Source organism: Amborella trichopoda, chromosome 1 (genome assembly GCF_054954075.1).
Source record: "Amborella trichopoda isolate Santa Cruz 75 chromosome 1, AtrichopodaSantaCruz75HAP2 v2.0, whole genome shotgun sequence".
In the NCBI taxonomy this organism is placed as follows: domain Eukaryota; kingdom Viridiplantae; phylum Streptophyta; class Magnoliopsida; order Amborellales; family Amborellaceae; genus Amborella; species Amborella trichopoda.
The window spans coordinates 60716124-60735676 of NC_142336.1; the positions used below are offsets into that span (position 1 = coordinate 60716124).

Below are 19553 nucleotides of genomic sequence, written 5' to 3' on the forward strand. Positions count from 1 at the left end.
CAAAATACTAGACGGTGATAGGGGCTGCAGCTCTAGTTATTTTCGTTGGGCCGCAGCCCTATCAAATCATTTTCCTTATTTAACATGGCCATTACATTTTTTGGGATTTTTTATTTTTAAACAAAATTTGGTCTAGACCCGGCCGAGTCGAGTAATCTAGCCCTGATTCAAAAACACTTCAAGCAAACAAATCCCTCTTACAGCGGCCGCTGAACCCTAAACCCCAGAGCCGCGAGTACAGTAGCTGTGCAGCACTGCAGCGATCCGTCTTTCTCGCGCTTGGGAAAGGGCCACCTTTGCCGGCCTTCTTCCCTCGCTGTCTCCTCGGAAGAATAGGCCGAGGTGAGGAATGGGGATCCCTGCGTTCTATCGGTGGCTGGTGGAGAGATACCCTCTCTCGGTGGTGGACGTGGTCGAAGAAGAGCAGCAGCAGTCATCATGCGTCAACAATAGCAGCAGCTGCAGAAGCAAACCAAACCCTAACAACAATACTAATAATAATAAAGGAGGAGGAGGCATGGATTTTGATAATCTGTACCTTGACATGAATGGCATCATACATCCTTGTTTCCACCCTGAAAACCTGGTATCCAACCTGCTCTGCCTCCTCCACGTCTTCCTGCTATTCATTTTCATAAGACTAACTCGTTTATTTATGGACTAATCTTCATTTTCATCCCAGCCGCCCCCAGAGTCATATGACGAGGTTTTCAAGTGCGTGTTTGCATACATCGACAGGATATTCTCCATCGTAAGACCTCACACGCTTTTATATTTGGCAATAGGTGAGGCCATGCACTCCCTCCCTCTCTCTCTCTCTCTCTCTCTCTCACTCTGTCTCTCTCACCCCGAATTCAAGCAGATTGGCATGAATTAGAGTTTCCAATACCTGCCCTGATAGCAAGTCCGGGCCAAGTAATTGTATCGACACCTGCTTTATTTACTGATGTTATACTCAATTAAAAAAAATGTTTGTATGAATTAGACGGGGTTGCCCCACGGGCAAAGATGAACCAACAACGTGCACGTCGATTCAGGGCTGCCAAGGAGGCTGAGATGGTTAGTTTTTGCTCTGCTGTATAGATTCCTAAGGTTTTTTTAACTATTTTGGGAGGGATTACGTGATATTTGTTTTCAATGTCTTCTCAGTTAGCCGAGGAAGAAAGGTTAAGTCAAAGATTTGAATCAGAAGTGAGAGATCTATTGGCACATTCTAATCAATCAAAGGTGCTTGATTCCAATGTAATTACTCCTGGGACAGAATTCATGGCAGCATTGTCGGCAGGTCTCGAGTATTACATACATCTCAGATTGAATTCAGATCCTGGGTGGAGAAAGATTAAGGTTACTTATGTTTTTATATTCTTTTAATCTTCCTCTGCAATCCTCATTCAGTAATCAATCTTTGGGTACCCCATGCATTCAGGTGGATTACTTATTATTTGGGTGTTCTTTTTTTGTTTGAAATTAGTGACAATCTATTAATAAGTATAGATAGGTACAAAAAGTACTGACGGGAAGTGAGTGTAATCCAACCTCCAAGTCCGGTGCTCCTATAAAAAAAATGTTTGGTACAAACAAAGAAGTGTAAAAAAAAGGGTTGCTAGTCATCCACATATTGGAAACTCAGCCTCTCATGTAAGTGACAGTGGGTGTAGAGGGATGGAGAGAGACAATGGATTATTCATGATTTGAGTGTTTGCCACTTTTTAAAGGTAATTCTTTCCGATGCCAACGTGCCTGGTGAAGGAGAGCACAAAATCATGTCATACATTCGCCTTCAAAGGAATCTGCCTGGGTTTGATCCAAATACAAGGCATTGCTTATTTGGGCTGGTGACTACTTCTAATCGACATGCCAAATGATTTTTTAATTTTCTCATTGCTTATTTACTTTTGAATATTGTGTTTTGAGCAATGATTTAAAAATCGGCGAGTCGAACCGGACTCGTTCGGTTCGACTCGAGAATCGGCATAGCCCGTGTCGGTTCCAACACAAAATCGGAAATCGCCCGGTTCTAGAGAAAAATCGCCGATTCCCATCCGGTTCTGTCCGGTTCCCTCTCGGTTCTAGCGGTTCCCTCCCGATTCTAGCCGGTTCCCTCCCGGTTCTAGCCTCAAAGCCACCTTCACACGTGTGTACGCGTTACGCGTGCAATACGCACCACTCCCACTCCCACACGTGTGTACATGTGACACGAGCGGTATTCCACACACACTCCCACACATGCGACATGCACATGCACGTGTGCACGCACCACTCCCACACGTGTGTACGTGTGACATTAACGGTACACACTCCCACATGTGCCCTACGTGCGACACGCACATGCACGAGTGCACGTGTGCATCGGTTCTAGCCGGTTCAGGCCTCAAAAACACCTTTACAGGTGTGTACGCGTCACACGTGCGACACATACCACTACCACATGTGCCACACGTGCGACATGCACATGCACGCGTGCATGTGCACAGATGCCCTAGTATTTTCATATTTGTGTTTATCTTCCAATTTCATAGTTATTTATATAGCATATTTGAATACTCATCTTTCGACGTGGGATAATTCCCAAACATCATTAAATGAAAACATAATGTAAATATATGGTATTAATAGGCAATTTTAAACACATATGCTAAGGAGGCATGATGGTTATCACTAATGTTATGTGCTTTGATTTCTCAAGTTCGAATCTCCCCTTGGGCAATATAATAGTTTATCCCTTGAGCTAATTTTTGTTCCCCCTTGGGCATATAATAAATTAAAGTGTTATTTCCAAAATTTGTACGCATTTTATTAATTTTTACATTGATAATCAAATTTTTTATTTTATTTATTAAATTTTAAATTATAAATCATGTAATGTACTATTTTTCTTACAACTGTCAATAATACATTTTAAATTAGATAATATTATAAAATTTTTTAAATTTGTTATTATTTATCTAATAAAATAATTATAAAATGTAAACCAATGGTTTAAAAAGCGGATCGGTGACCCGGAAACGGCACCTCAAAAACTGATTCGGATCGGGAATCGGCTGAATCGGTCGGATTAAAGCTTCAAAAACATTCGAAAGAATTGTTAAAATTCATTTTAAATGTTGTTTTTTAGGAATCCAATAAGAAAGGAGGGTACTACATTATTAACTTTCATTTTTTTCATCAATTTGTGAATATTGAGATGCTCTTTCCCTGTATAAACTTAAGTATTAAATTTGCATCACATAAAAGGAAAATCATAGAATTATCATGGATAAAATATATAATTATACATGGACTAAAATAAAGAGTAGACTAAATCAATGAAAGAATGACCATTAAAATCTTGTTTTGGCTAAAAACCCTAATCCACTAAAAAAACCCAAATTATTACAGCCTAACTAACTATAATCCAAAATTATTACACCTAACTAATTATAATATTATACATTGAAATTATAATTATTAGTTTATATTTTATAATTATTTTATTAGATAAATAATAAAAAATTAAAAATATTTTATAATATTATCTAATTTAAAATGTATTATTGACAACTGTAAGAAAAATAGTATATTACATGATTTATAATATAAAAATTAATAAATAAAATAAAAGATTTGGTTATCAATGTAAAAATTAATAAAATGCGTACAAATTTTGAAAATAACACTTTAATTTATTATATGCCTAAGGGGGAGCAAAAATTAGCTCAAGAAGGGATAACTATTATATTGCCCAAGGGGAGATTCGAACTTGAGAAGTCAAAGCACATAACATTAGTGATAACCATCATGCCTCCCTAGCATATGTGTTTAAAATTGCTTATTAATACCATATATTTACATTCTGTTTTCATTTAATGATGTTTGGAAATTATCCTACGTCAAAGGATGAGTATTCAAATATGCTATATAAATAACTATGTAATTGGAATATAAACACAAGTATGAAAATACTAGGGCATTTGTGCACATGCACGCGTGCATGTGCGTGTCGCATGTGTGGCACCTGTGGTAGTGGTGTGTGTCGCACGTGTGACACGTACACACCTGTGAAGGTGTTTTTGAGGCTTGAACCGGCTAGAGCCGGTGCACACGTGCATGTGCGTGTCGCACGTAAGGCACGTGTGGGAGTGTGTGTGGCACGTGCAAGAGTGTGTACCGCTCGTGTCACACGTACACACGTGTGGGAGTGGTGCGTGTCGCACGCGTGACGCGTACACACGTGAATGTGTTTTTGAGGCTAGAACCGGGAGGGAACCGCCAGAATCGAGAGGGAACTGGACAAAACCGGGTGGGACCGGCGGTTCTGCTCTAAAACCGGGCGGTTCCGGTTTTGTGCTGAAACCGGCACGGGTTTTGCCGGTCCCGAGTCGAACTGGGCGAGTCTGGTTTGACTCGTCGATTTTTAAATCATTGATGTAAACTAATAATTATAGTTTCAGTATATAATATTATACTTAGTTAGGTTGTAATAATTTTGGATTATAGTTAGTTAGGCTGTAATAATTTGGGTTTTTTTAGCGGATTAGGGTTTTTCGCCAAAACGAGATTTTAATGGCCATTCTTTCATTGATTTAGTCTACTCTTTATTATAGTCTATGTATAATTACATATTTTATCCATGATAATTCTATAATTTTTCTTTTAAGTGATGTAATTTTAATACTTAAGTTTATACAAGGAAAGAGCATCTCAATATTCACAAATTGATGAAAAAAATGAATGTTAATAATGTAGTACCCTCATTTCTTATTGGATTCCTAAAAAACAACATTTATAATGAATTTTAATAATTTTTTTCGGATTTTTTTGAAGCTTTAATTCGATTGATTCAGCCGATTCCCGATCCCGATCGCCGATTCGCCGATCCGGATCGATTTTTGAGGTGCTAGATCCGGGTCACCGATGCGCTTTTTAAACCATTGGTTTTGAGTGTTAGTTTGTGCTTATCTTCACTCTGTTGCGAGTGAAATATACCTGATTCTGTGCTGAATGGTGCTTCAGGATGCTGACTTAATCATGCTGGCTTTGGCTACTCATGAGATACATTTCGTTGTTTTGAGAGAGGTTTGAATGCGAAGTCTGTTGAAGTACATGCAGCCACTATTCTATTATCTATTTGTAATTTGAAAGCATTTTTGCCACTTGTATTTGTAGGATGTCCGTGCAGCCCGGCAGCTTGTTTTCCAAATTCCAGGTGCAAGAAGGCAGGGAGACTCAGGCAGAACAAATTATTCTATGAAGGAAGTGATCTCAAGGCAACAATTTCAGGTAACCACCTTCAAAAAACAATTTCAGGTAACTCGAATTACTCTCAAAATGAACTGGGAATTAATGTAGACATCATGAAGCCTTGGTAGTCCCACAGGCACAAGAAAATGGACAGCTGCATTTACTGGAATGAATGGCTGAAAAATGGTGTTATGATTCGTCAAAATCTCTAGGTTATTTGGCATCTGCTCTTTCTTCTCTTTTTTACAAAACAAGAAAAAGAAGAAACACAAACATCTTTTTGTAATGGATTAGCATTTGTAGTTTTGTGACTGCTGTTGAATCTTTATATTGCCTTTAGTTAGGTTAATTTTGCATATGGTCATGAATTATATTTCCCAAAATAAGGTCTTTTTGAAGATTTGTTTTGTTATCGCATGCCTCTCCCCTGGCTCTCCGTTGGCCTCTTTAGGTTGGACATGAATTGTGATTGAGAAAAGATTCGAAATTTTTCATGTTCCTGAAAGTAGTCGAACATATGCAGCTGCTATCATATATGAGAAAAGTTACCAATTGCTAAATTTAAACCATTTGAATATCAGGCCTTCAATTGTGGGTGCCCATTGTTATTACCTTGGCTCAATGTGTTTGATATCATATAGTAATACTATTTCTGTTTCTTTATGGTCAACATTTGTCTTTTATTTTTCTTTTGTTTGAAGTTCACCCTTGAGATATATGGCTTACTTGTTCTGACATTATTTCTCCTGTCATTTTCTTTTTCCTTCCATCATTTCCAGTTTCTTTGCATTTGGGTCCTGAGAGACTATTTAAAGCATGACATGAGAATACCGGATGCCGTAGTGGACGCTGACTTGGAGAGATTGGTTGATGATTTTGTCTTTATGTGTTTGTTTGTTGGAAATGATTTTCTCCCCCACATGCCGTCATTGGAAATATCTGAGGTCTGTGCCCCCTTTTAATATAGCCTGCTTTAATTTACAGGACTAATCTATTGTTGCTATTTAATTCATCCATGAGTAATATTATTTTCTCTCTCTCTCTCTGTCTTTGGGGCTCATATATACCTTAGATATTCTGGTGTATCTTTCATTTATCCTTGGATTTCTGCGCCCACATGTTACATGGCTTATCTTAAGCTTGTTAATTGATTTGAGACTTATGGCAGGGTGCAATCGACCTACTCATTACGGTTTACAAAAAGGAATTCAACCAAATGGGTGGTTATTTGACCAATTCCGCTGAGGTAGGCAGTATGTTCACACCTTTATCATGTTTTATTTAACTGCTGCATGCTGTGGTTTGTGCTGGAAAAATTCTTTAGGAGTTACTTTTTCTGAAATGTAATTGTATAGGGTTTTATTTTTTAACTTCTGTTTGTATTTTAGTGTTTCTAGAGTTTATGCTTTTGGGAAACCTTGTCTTGATACCCTTTTACTTTTCGGACATGCACCCTCTTGGAAACTACAGCACTGCGTGTGACAATCAGGAAAAAAATTGTAGCAAAGCATTTATGCTTCCTATTTATGTTACAAAGTTATGCATGAAGCTTCTTTCATTTATTGAGGAGGATCTGAAAGTCTTTTTATTTGTGGATGAATAGGTGGATTTGAAACGTGTTGAGCATTTTGTTCATGTTCTTGGATTGTATGAAGATGCCATATTTAGAAGGCGTAACCAGGTGATATGATATGCATCACATGTCTCATTATGCATGGAGTTGTTTATTTTATATGTCTTGCTTATATCTACAATTGTTGCCAATGATTTTCTCTTGAGTTTCTCTTTATGCAGTCTATTTCATTTTCCAAAGCGATATTTTTGCAAACTACCCAGGACCTGATTTAAACTTCCACTGAGATTCCTTGTTTTGTTGGTTTAGTAACTTTGGTCGTATACTAGTGGAAAAATATTCCGTATATTGTGTTGTCTCCATAGCATAAGAGGGACAGATTCTTCTCCCTATCCTAGATTCACAAGGAAAGTCGAGGAGGGCATCTTCCATCGAATCCATTAATTTATGTTCATGAGGTTATATCGTGTGTAGTTGCCTGGAGGGTGCAAGATTGAAAGGACATATTAGCTTCCATATCTTAGATTCACAAATGTAGGTGAAGAGGAGGTCTTCAATTCAATGTATGTCAATGATGTTATCTTGTGTGTAGAGTTGTCTGGAAGGTGCAGTACTTAAAGAATGGGTTCATGTTATAGATGCTAAACGAGATTGTGCTGTGGGTAGAATCTTTGAGGCGAGAGGCAGCGGGAGGGTGTGGTTGAAAAGTTGTGCTGCTTGAGTGGTTTATGGTTCATGCATAGACTACAATTGTTGTCAACTTTAGAGTTTTTTTTTTTTTGAATGAAATTTTAGATTTTGTTGTATTGGTACCTTGAACTGGGGCTCTTTTTCACCTTGGATGTGGAAACTGTCGTGGACTTGTGGAAACAATGTTTTGAACCCAATTTCCAGTGAATCAAACTGTCTGCAAACATAGTTTGATTCATCATGGAGATGCTGGACTTGTAAATCTCTGATCCACCTGGGGATTGCAGCCTTTATTTATGTAGCTGCCATACATCTTTGAGTTGTAGGAGTTTGCTCGATCTTAGCAGAAATTGACCTTAAGGGCTGTATGAAATGAAATTGGAGAACCACAGTGAGTTGGACTCTGCATTTTGAAAGGTGGCTGTCCCTTTTGGATTTCAATGCCTTGGCCTAGGAGTGCTGGAGGGTGGGTAATATGTGTTTGAGTAATGAGATGGTATGAGTCTTCACTTTTAGCTGTCAAAATCCCTGATATGAGGGATCCCCTATGGGTCTGGGAAACTGACCAAAGCATTTTTCATGGGCGTGAAAGGCTTAAAAATGTTCATCAAGGAGAGTTTGTTCTGTTGCCTATCTTTCCATCGTTATAAAAGCTTATTTAGCGCTGAACGCTGATCAGAGAAAACTATGTTGAGGAAAGGAGGTCGTCACTGTTTCCCCTGGTTTGAGGTTGTGTTTGGATTCACATCTTCCTGATGATGTAGGTTATTAAAGTCGTCCATACGCTTGAAATTGCTTGAGTAGAGAGGTTTTGGACCAGGGAAAAGATCCCGCTATATTTGTTGGTTAGTGCTGCTCCTATTAGCGTGGTGGAATGAATTTCCAATTAAGATTGTCGTCGACAACCTTAGGGATACTCAAATGGTTCCCGTGCGCATTTGGTTTAATTCATGATGATTGGTATGGAAATTACCAATTTACTTGACAATAAGCAAATGTTGGGTCTTTAGTCCTTTTGTATTTGCTCTCATAAGTTGCAGGAATTTGGTGTTTAATAGTGTTTGAGCAGAAATATGCATTGTGTGGGCCTATGGACTAGTTTTATTGTCATTTTTGTTCATGAAGTAGATGACTGTTTTCTTTTTGGTTCTTTTAATCTGGTAAAGTCTCTTTATTTTTTGGGATTGCATACTGTGAGACGGAGCTGACCCCAAATAATTGGGTTAAGGCTTGGATGATGATGAGGATACTGTGAGATCATTTACCTACAATGAGGTCACAATCTTCCATAGCTATTGGATGTCTCAGTCGACAGCTCGAAGTGTGACATTAAGTTTAAAGAATTTTCATTTGGACTTTGAGCCCTGTCACTAGGATACCTCCAGCCCTCACAATTTCACCTCCAATGGTCAAGGTTGATTATGACCTCCTTGCACCAAAGTTAAATGGTCTATTCTGTAGTCTGTACTTCTCATTTTTTTTAACTAATGTGCTGAATTCCTTTCAGTTCCAGAAGAACAATTTAAGCAAGGATCAACTATATAGCAAGCAGGGGAGAGGCGGGTCTTCTTTTACCCGAGCAAAAGGATCTAAAGATTTCTGGTCATCATTTTCTGTCACTTCAACACCAATGAGTGAAACTTCACAAACTTGTGGTGAAAACGTAAGGGCTGTGGAAAATTACTACTTACCATTCCAAGCATGATTAAATTACTTTATCCTCATTCTGCTAGGAATTTTGATTGGTATACCTCAGGCTGTTGAAATGGAGCGACAGAGTGTTATGTATGGTTTGTGTACGGCGGTGTCAGTTGCTCCGGAATTTGGAGGTGCAGATGTTGACAAGGTATTTATAGGTATCTTTGTGTCTATCTAGTTATGGAAAGGCATTTCTTTGTGTTTATCTTTGTGTCTATCTAGTTATGGAAAGGCATTTCTTTGTTATACGGGTGCTTTAAAAGCATGAATTTAACAGGTGAAACTAGGGGAACCAGGATGGAAGGAAAGGTATTATGCTGAGAAGTTTCCTGCTGTGACTGAAGATGAACGCAAAGAACTCATTAAAGATGCTGTAAGCCAATCCATAGTTTCTGTCTCCATTTGATAATTTCCTTTATATATGGAAAGTAGTGGATAGGGATCTCTTTTTTGACGAGCCTTGATGGCTTGGATTTCATTTAGTCATCGTAGAACAGGCAGGAAGTAGTCAAAACTGTGTGGGGGTATGGCTGTTTTTGGAAATGACTATATCTGTCATGTACTTGTTCATTACCATCAGAAGCCTTGTTGATTATCTGAAACTATATCTTTGACAGTTGAGATGTTCTTGGTCTTACTCTCTTTCAACCAATTCACTGAGGTATGTGATGCAGGTCTTGAAATACACTGAAGGGATCTGCTGGGTCATGCACTACTACTACCAAGGAGTTTGCTCCTGGCAATGGTGTGAGCTGAGTTTTGTTTTTTGTATTTATAATATTTTATTGTTATCTATGGTATTTGTGTCCTTGTACTTCTTGTTGCATAAAAACCTTCTCTTTTCTATTTGTTGTTACGTAAAAACCTTTTCTAAAATTTTGCTTCTTTTCTTTGATATACTGAAGACTCTGTTGCTTTTAATTTTCTGGAATTTTGTCTGTTTGGCGGTATCTTTTATATGTTTCTTTGCATTAATTTCACATCAGTTACAATCTCAAATGCAGGTATTATCCTTATCATTACGCTCCATTTGCATCTGACTTTCATGGTCTGGATCAAATAGGAATCCAGTTCACCTTGGGGGTACCGTTCAAGCCTTTTACTCAACTAATGGGAGTCCTGCCAGCTGCAAGGTTTGCTAACATTGTTTCCAAAATGCTCGTAGCTTGCACTGATTTTCCTTTTAAGAATCTACTTACATGTGCCGTCAGCAGTGCACATGCGCTTCCAATATCTTACCAGCAGCTGATGGCAGATCCAATGTCGCCTATTGCTGATTTTTATCCTAGTGGTATGACTATTTTATACTATTGTTACTGAATTATAACCAGTCTCTAGTTACACCTGAGGCTCCTGATTATTGTTGATGTTATTATGGCAGATTTTGAGGTGGATATGAATGGAAAACGTTTTGCATGGCAGGTACGATTGAGATTCTTAATCCACTTGCTGTTACTTTTGGAAAACAAATATAAGAATCCTTCATTGGCAAGGCTAGCTGCATTATTCAAAATTTAAAATATTAAGTATTAGGCTCCTACCCTGCTTCTTATGCCCATGACTGGCTATTGAAGCCAAGAGATGCTAATATATGTAAGTACATGAATGGGCACTTGTGCATGTCTTGATTGTCTATTGTTTGGTTGTGCAATTTAATTAATTGGGTGCACACAGAGATCACAACTCTACGATGTTGTAAGCGATATAATGGTTATAATGTTTGAGAAAGCTGCTTGGGGGCAGACCTCGGTTCCTGGCTGGTTCAAGTTACTTGGTTGAGTCCGAGGGGGACTTGCTGAAATTCACCCCTAGTTGCTCGAGAATGCAAAAATCCCAAAATAAAATATAGAAATTTAGAAAAATAAAAAGCACATACAAAATTAGTTTTAAATCCATTATTATTGATTTAGTAAAAAATAAATCACTTATATGAATTCAAATTGAAAACAATGAAATTTACCCAAAAATTCAAGGCCATTGCCCAACCCCTTCGTGCTTGTTGCAGATCGATGCCCGCAATCTTTGTAAAAGCTTCCTCAGAGAATCCAAATGGAAATCCCAAATGAGATTTGGGGTTTGAGTTCGGATCTAGTTGATCCGAGCTCTTGAAAATTCTGGGTGAACTGGAAATCCAAAATTTAAAACTCACGAACCCAATATTTTTGTTTCTTTGGTAAGAAACAAGCGTAGGAACGGATGAAGAACCCAAAAACAGGCCTAGGAAACACTTTTTGTGAAGATCAACCAACTGTTTCATAGAAATCACAGATTTTGAAATTTGGCAAAACCGAGGTCGAAATCCTCTCCCTCTCATATCCATCAAATGTGATTGTTTTGGCTTTAATATGAATTATGAAATGGATAAATCTTACAAAAATGAGACTATGGGCAAAATTTGAGTTCAAATGGGTGTGGGTATGATCCAAAACAAAGGAAAAATAAGAAAAAGAGAAGGGGCAGTGGGGGTTTGCTGGTATAAAATGATCCAAAACAAAGAAAAAGAGGGCTGGATTTTCCGCCCCTGTTAGTGGATGCGCCGAGTCCACCAACACTGGGCCGAGTTTCACAGTGCTTGGGGAGTTTCTACAACAACTCACCCAAGTACTAAAGCTTTTTATATACCTCTTCCTTCCCTCTTTGGAGGTCTTTTTTTTTGTTTTGTTTTTGGGGGTGGGAGGTTGGTGTGCACTGGCTTAGCAGGGTGCACAGGCTGAGCAGACTCGTCGGAGTTTGCAAACATTGGATATAACTCATCTGGGGATCTTTGCTTCTTTCATAATCCTTTATCATCTGAATGATTGACTGTTTTTTCTGAGTGAACAGGGTATTCCCAAATTGCCATTTATAGAGGAGTTTCGTCTTCTTGAAGAAATTGCAAAGGTGGAGCACACCTTAATGGTAAGATATGGTTTATGAATGGAATTGATGCGATTTTCCTGAAGGAGAATTGCAATTACAGAGATGCTTTGACACTCAGCTGGATGTCCTTGTTACTGGTTTTAGTTAGGTTATTCTAATTAGATGGTTGACTTGTAGGATGAAGAAAAACAGAGAAACAGTGTTGGCATAGAGATCCTATTTGTGCACACTTCACATCCTTTAGCAATGGAGATCCTTTCCTTATACAGGCGAGATCTGAATTATCCTAGGTTGCCAGAAGCAAGTGTAAAGGAGAAAATTGATTTTAAGATAAGGTGTGAATAAATGCTCTTTAACATGCTCCAAATGCGTTCTTTCTAATTACAGAGTTTTTAGTTTTGAATATCATATTAAATATATAATGTGCTGAAATATGCATTTTCTTAATACTGCTCTCTACCTCAGCACGGATAGTTGTGGGTTTTGTGAATCCCCAGCTTATATCTCTCTGAATCTGTGGCATGTATGCCCTGTCATGATATGCTATCTGGTAAATTTTCCTCTACTATTCCCATATTTGTTACTCATCAATGCTTTTGATGTTGTATATGGTTTATGTAATTGGAGGTTTGGCACGAGACTACGGTGAGCGTCCCTGAGGATATGATATCATTTACCTAGGCAAGCACCTTTCTTGAAAATTTAAGAAAATAAATATTTTATAAATTTCAAATATCACATGAATAGGATTACATTGAATATATGCACTGTAAATCATAATTTGATGTGTACGATAGATGTGAAGTGTGAAACATACACTTTGGTGGGGCCCATTTAGATATTTTTGGATAAGCAGATGGGCATAACCATTAGGTGTTCTAGATAATTAATTTTCTGGGGTACTTATGCATATCCATAATGTGACTTGACTAGGTGATTGTCTGCTTGGAAAGCTTTCATATGTAGTTTGTTCTGAACTCTTGTATACTTGGCAGTTCAAACCAGTATTCAAAGAAATTGTTGACCTGGGGCTCGGACTAGCCTTAAGCTATGTCCAGAAAAGCATAGGAGGGCATTTAGGAACAGGGACAGGTAGGGACGAAACCCCCCCGCCCCCCAAGAAACTTAAAAAAATAAATGAAAAAATGACAAAAGACTAGGGAGTTCTTAGGGCAGGGTTGTAGGCCTTTAGGGAGTTTTTAGGTTTAAGAGCCCCCCAACCCCTCGTGATAAAAAAAATCAAATATTAGAGAACAGATTTACAAATAGAAAGACTCAGAGATTGTAAGACACATCAAATCGTTTGAAATCCCAAATGTCATTGTAGTAAACTAGAAATAATACACAAATTTATAAAGGCGATACTCGGCCATGCATCAAAAGTCAACATGACAAACAACTAATGAATACATGTCACGACCCCAAAACTCAAATGTGAACTAGACAACTCTATGGAATCACCACTCGGGGTGTTCAAGTGGATCCAAAGGAGCATCTGATGATGATGTAGGTTGGGTTAAGGTGTGGTATATGGGAACTTAAGCTGTATAGAGCAGGCTAAGGTTCATGGGGGACTATGGTGTAGGGAGTAGGGTTGGGATAGGCTAAGGTGTATGGTACTCTAGGGTGTATGGTGTATGGAGTAGGGTTGGGATAGGCTATAAGGTGTATGGAAGTTGTGGATCCTAGGGAGTATTCTGCTCTAGGGGTATTTTCTCTCTGTAAGAAATGTTTCTCTCTCCTCTCGTTTTGAACCTTGAACTTGCAACCAAAGCAAAACCAAAAACTAAAAACTCAAGAATCTCTCTCTAAAACACTCAAGTGTTAAAGTATTTTATTCCAAAATGAAGAGCCTCCAAGAGAGAGATTACAAATGCTGTGGGTTTCCTTATATAGAGCAACCACTAAACAGGGGTGGAATGCTCAAAAACACCCAAGATTGTCAAAAAATACACATTTAATTAATAAAAATATTAATACCGTATTTGGCCCAAATGACCAAAATACCTCTAGGCTCTTTTCAGCAAATGACAAAACCATCCCTCCATGAGGGGCCTCTTGCCATTGCTAGGCCTCGGGAGCTTTTTTGAACATCTAAAGCGGTAAGTTGTTATATGTCATTTTTGACGTATAACAACTTCCTCAAAAAAAACGGACATGACGAAAACCCGCAAGGGCATCATGGGTAAAAGAGTCAAAGAAAAGAAAAAGAAAAAATGGTGGGCATAATATGTGGCCTCAAGCACGAGGTCTATGCAGTGTGCTGCACAATGGGACCAGAAAATATGTGGCCTCTTCTCCATCAATAATCTTGCAGCTGCCATATTAGCTGAGAACATATTGGTTGATACTTGGACCACTTTATCCTCCCCTATCTCCTATATGCACTGGTCCACAAAATTAAACTCGTCAAAAGCATCCATAGACTTCAAGAACATTGCCCCTATTGGACAATTCATTATCAAATTCATAATGCTTTTGCCTCTTATGACTGGGCGACCATATATACCCCACACATACCTATGGATCTTCAAATAGTTATTGGTGAGCTCCACTTCTTTTCTAAGGAATGACCCTTTAAGCTCATATGCAGTTTCAGCCTTAAACCTTGGTTCCAAATTGACCCACTCCTTCCAACATAGTGTGGACGCTACTCAAGTTAGTGGCGTTAAGAAATGCCTGCTGGGAAGACCCGCTTTGCCTTATATTGGGCCACCTTAACTCTGTCTTCTTTTTTGAAGTGGGTCTCTAAACATTTGAGCCTGTTATCATGGTAGAATCTCAGGATCAGGCGGGGGAAGAAAGCATCCATAGGCCCGCTTCTTTTTGGCCTATTAGAAGATCCAACCTTAATATAAACGTCTTCTTCCTCTTCTCGAACTCCAAAAATATCTACACTCCATAAACTTTCTTCATGTCTTTTCCTCGCCTCCTCTTCTTGTTTTTCACCCCCTCCAAGTGCTCTTTCATCTCTCTCCTAACCTCAGTTGGCACTAGAGTGCATGGGGCGACATCCCCTCAAATGTTGGCTAATGTTTCTTCAATGTGTTGATGTCGACATTATATGACTTTTTACAAAACTTGCACCCCACTCTATTCTTGTTAAGGGGATTTGGACAAGATCGATACTTCTAACCTGGATTACCTTGCTTGATCCATTACAAGACATTGTCATAGAGACACAATAATTGATAGAGTATCAATGTGAATCACCTAATAAGTGAACTTGTGAAATACACAAGATTAAAGTACTAAGAAAAAACATAAGAAAAAAAATTTAAGTTTTAAATGTAGATATAAAAGAAATGAATTGGGTTTCTGTGAGTCAGTTGACTCATACTGTGCACATGCGGGCAGGCCCCCACTTATCTTAGAATTTGATTTTTAATCCAAAATTTTAGGGATTCATGGTCTAGGTTAAGATGATAATGAATATGAAAAAAAATAAAATTTACAATATTTAAAATGTGATTTTTTTACAGAAAATTTCTACACCGTTTAAATTCATTTTAGCTATGAGTTTTTTACAATGTCCATCTTAGAGATGGTTGTTAGTGAGTCAACAAGCTCTTGCACCCACTGACTCATAAATGACTTTTCCAAAAAAGAAAATGCAACTACATAAAAAAAGAAACTTTACAATATTGTGAAACTTCCAAACTTCATAACATGTGGAAACAAAATGAAATATTAAAAACCACATAATGTTTCATATTTGGTTATCCAAAGTTCCAAGCTAACAAAAATCACATAATATGAAGCTATGAGTATATGATATCAATCTAAAAAAAAATTTAATCACATAACTTGAGTTAAGATATAACATAACTATCAACTAATATCCATAAGGTTTGGTTTTATTTATCAAATATTCACAAAATATCAATTTTCATTCAAAGTTTAAGACTAATCACAAAATATAAATTCAAATCGGTAAATTTTCCATCCATAAATATGTAAAAATATCAAAACAGTAACAAAATTAATAGAATATCAAAACATCACACAATGTACAAAAAAACATCACTTGTTCATAAAACAATTCGATATTGGCCCAATTTCATCTTCCAAATGACGAAATAATAAATTAACTATTATGCCTAGGCGGGCGCCTAGACGCAAGCTGCCTAGGGGTCCACCTAGTTGCTGCCTAGGCATTTTTGGTTGCCTAGGCGAATTTTGCGAACATTGGCCTTAAGTCGCTTGGACCTAGATGCTGGTTTTGGATGACTAAAAGTCTGACCCGACTCAAAGATTCTTGTACATTTTCTTTATTGAGACTCTGTTGACTCGGGCATTTCAATCCGGCCAAGTTGCTCGGGACCCTGGTAAGTCTGAGGCCAAATGCGGGCTTTTAAGAAAGGGTTTCAACAGCTTGTCATGGTTATAGAAATAACCAAATAGCAGATATATCCTCCTTCAATTGTCTATTCATATGTATACTTACCTCCTAACATGCTTGTTCAGACAACTAGAGGAATTTTATGTTTCCCTCCACTTTGAGAGGTCATGTGTTGCACACTAATGTAGTGCTTTGACTGTAGTGATGGAATGAATGGATATGTGTACATTTCCGATAAAGTCGTTTGCCCTCCATTAATTGTTGCACCTGTTGAAGGGATGGAGAACATAGCTGGGAGTCAAGTTATGTAAGTCATATTGTCCGTTGTAATTGCCGTTCCTGAAATGTTAATAGTGTACATGTGTAAGGGTGACAATTTCTTGTTTATTTTTGTATTTAGTTTATTTTTTTTTTTTTCAGATCTGTATTCTATGAACTCCCGTGTGTGCATGCGCATGTACCTAGACTACCTGAAGGAGTTATCATTCCTAAAAAGGTTCCCTTGCTGTTCTCTCTTTTGGCATTTTTTTCCCTCAGTTCTGTGGATATTAGGTGTTTAAAGCTCCACCACAGTAGCGGGTGACATGTGGGATGAAAGACATGCCTGTGCCATTCTTCTACTGTGGCTAGATGGCCTACGAGGCCCTCTCTGCTATGGCATATTAATTTTTGATGTCGGATGTGATGGTTACGGGTCTTATAATGCTTCCACTCTTTGTTCCTCAGTTGGTTACCAAGCGAGACTTGACTCTGGCACGGGTATTGTGGCATGAGGACTCTGCTCTTCATGGCCGTGTTACTTTGAAAAGGTTGTGAAACTTCAAATCTTACTTTTTTCTTAGAAAAAACGTTCAAATCTCTTGCTTTGCTTTTCCTTCCTATTGAGACTTTCTGATGTTGATTGTCATGCCACTATATGCAGACCTGTTCCAAATTCTGTGTCAGGTGCTTATTTGGGAAGATTGGCTCATCAACTTGTGAAGAAGTTTTACAAGCACCAGGAGAGAGAGTCTGTAACCCCTGCAAACCTCAAGTTTGCCTTCTCTAATGTTTTTGGTGGGCTGTCCAAAGAGATGTGCACCAATGGCATAAATAATAATAATAACACATGTGGCAATAAGAGGACAGAAAGGGAATGTCACAGCAAGGATGAAACAGAAGCCAAGGGTGTTGCACCGTTAAAAAGAACAGGTAAAGAGGTGGAAGGCACACATAAAGGAAGCGAATATGATGGTGAAATTAAAATGGAAACCGAAAGCCTCCCATGTGGAGAAAAGACGAGGGAGCAGGCAAATGGCATGAGCAAAGGAAGCGAATATCCTGACAATGGCCAAATGAATGCCAAGAGAAGAAGAGCATGGAAACAGTTGGGTAGTGCGGGGAAAGAAGGGGAATGTAACTGCTCAGGCAGAACAGAAGTTAGAAAAAGGGAAGAGGCAAACCACATGAGAGAAATGGAATATCGTGACAACGGAGAAATGAAAGCTGAAAGTCTCCCATGTGGTGAAAAGGCAACGGAGCAGACGAACAGTATGAGGAAAGGAAGCGGAGAGCACAGCAGCAGTGAAATGAAAGCCAAGAGAAGAAGAAAAAGAGCAAGGAAACAGGCGGATGGCCCGAGGAAAAATGGGGAGTGTAAAGGCATTAGTGAAACAGAAGCTAGTACTAGGGAAGAGGCAGATGGCATGAGGAAAGAAAAGGAGTATCACGACAACTTAGAGACGAACACCGAAAGTCAACCCTGTAGTGAAAAGACATGGGAACACGTGGATGGTATAGGGAAAGAAAGTGAATATCACAGCAAGAACGAAATGAAAGCCAAGAGTAGAAGAAAAAGAGTGATGAAAGAGGCAGATGGCAAGAAGAAGGATGAGGATTGTAATGGCAACAGTGAAACAGAAGCTAGAGCAAGGGAGGAGGCAAACGACGTGAGGAAAGAAACTGAATATTACAAAAATGGAGAACTGAAAACTGCAAGTTTGCCATGTGGAGAGGAGGCAAGGGAACTGGAGGAAGGTATGAGGAAAGGAAGGGAATATCATAGAAACAGCAAAGCGGAAGCCAAGAGAAGAAGTGCAAGGAAACCATCAGATGGTGTGTGGAAAGAAGCGGGGTGTAAGGGCAACAGTGAAGCGGAATCCGTGAGAAAAAGAGCATGGGAAGAGGCAGACAAAAAAGAAAAGGAACATCATTGGAATGGTTAAACAAAGGCCGAAAGTCTGCCATGTGGAGAGAAGGCAAGGGAGCAGGAGGATGCGATGAGGAAAGGAAGTAAATATCATGGCAATGGTGAATTGAAAGCCAAGAAGAGAAGAAGAGCAAGGAATCAGGTTGACGGCACTAATAAAGAAGGGGGACGCAAAGTCAACAATGAGATGAAGGCCTAGAGAAATAGGGTAAGAGGAGACAAATTACAAAAGCAAGGGAATATCTTGCCCATCTGGAGACAAGGCAATGGACGAGGTGGGGAGAGTCCTTAGTAGCTGGTGGGTAACATGCTCATTTGACTGGGAACCTTCGATGCCCTTGGTGCATTTGCAGGTGATGATGGTAGGCCGCAACACATACCCTACCGCTGTCCATGGCATGCATGTCATCCAATTTTCCATGTTAGAAGTTTTCCCCTTTTTTTTGTGTTTTTTTTTGACCTTCTTGGGGCGGCTTTGCATTCAATTGATAATTTTGGGATTGGGAAAATGGCTATTGTATTTACTTATTCTAATTTCTTAGTGTGGATCACATATTCTGCTGAGCAGTAGGAAATCATCTGGTATGCCCTGATTATGCTCTCTCGTTGTGTTGAGATATTCATCTTTCAAAGGAACTTTATTGTTGGTGAAGATGTGTTTTATACCTCACAAAGCATAGGGATATTCATGCTTGTTGGGGAGCTTCCCATGTAGCATGCACCGTAGGGACTAGTGAGCATGAACTGTTTTATCTTGAGATATTTTATGGCTAAGCATCTCATGAGATTTTCCATTTCAATTCTTACATTTTTTTTTTCTGCTTTTTCCTTATTTCAATTTTTGATTTCTGAGAAACTTGCAAAACATTGAATCTTGCCTGTAGTTGCTATCCTGTGGGCGAGATATTTAATCATGGTGCCAAATTATGCAACGTCTGAAACTCTTAATCCTCGGTCAACCAGTGAAAGTTTCCCGGAAATTA

General features: G+C 38.7%; 1 protein-coding gene across 8 annotated transcripts; it reads left to right on the top strand.

Annotated features, from left to right (window-relative positions):
* Positions 1-199: 199 nt before the first annotated feature.
* Positions 200-19222, top strand: LOC18440547 (5'-3' exoribonuclease 4). Of its 8 annotated transcripts, XM_088851648.1 has the most exons (23): positions 200-586; positions 683-785; positions 986-1059; positions 1150-1344; positions 1716-1835; positions 4993-5055; positions 5146-5259; positions 6000-6164; positions 6389-6466; positions 6824-6901; positions 8991-9146; positions 9240-9329; positions 9459-9554; positions 9856-9926; positions 10186-10314; positions 10396-10472; positions 10563-10603; positions 12005-12079; positions 12218-12375; positions 16585-16689; positions 16803-16878; positions 17109-17191; positions 17305-19222. In XM_088851648.1, the coding sequence occupies exons 1-23, from the start codon at positions 350-352 to the stop codon at positions 18584-18586; spliced, it is 3666 nt and encodes a 1221-aa protein (XP_088707774.1). In that variant the 5' UTR covers positions 200-349; the 3' UTR covers positions 18587-19222. The 8 variants fall into 8 exon arrangements, 6 of the variants coding, with proteins under 6 accessions (XP_088707774.1, XP_088707764.1, XP_088707778.1 ...); XM_088851638.1 differs by having other exon boundaries at positions 10186-10472; XM_088851652.1 differs by lacking the exon at positions 4993-5055.
* Positions 19223-19553: the final 331 nt, after the last annotated feature.

Coding starts and splice junctions, on each gene's coding strand:
- LOC18440547 (XM_088851638.1), top strand. CDS start 350: ATGGGGATCCCTGCGTTCTATCGGTGGCTGGTGGAGAGATACCCTCTC. Junction 10,604..12,004: donor GAAAACGTTTTGCATGGCAG/GTACGATTGAGA, acceptor CTGAGTGAACAG/GGTATTCCCAAATTGCCATT. Junction 16,690..16,802: donor ATAGCTGGGAGTCAAGTTAT/GTAAGTCATATT, acceptor TTTTTTTTTCAG/ATCTGTATTCTATGAACTCC.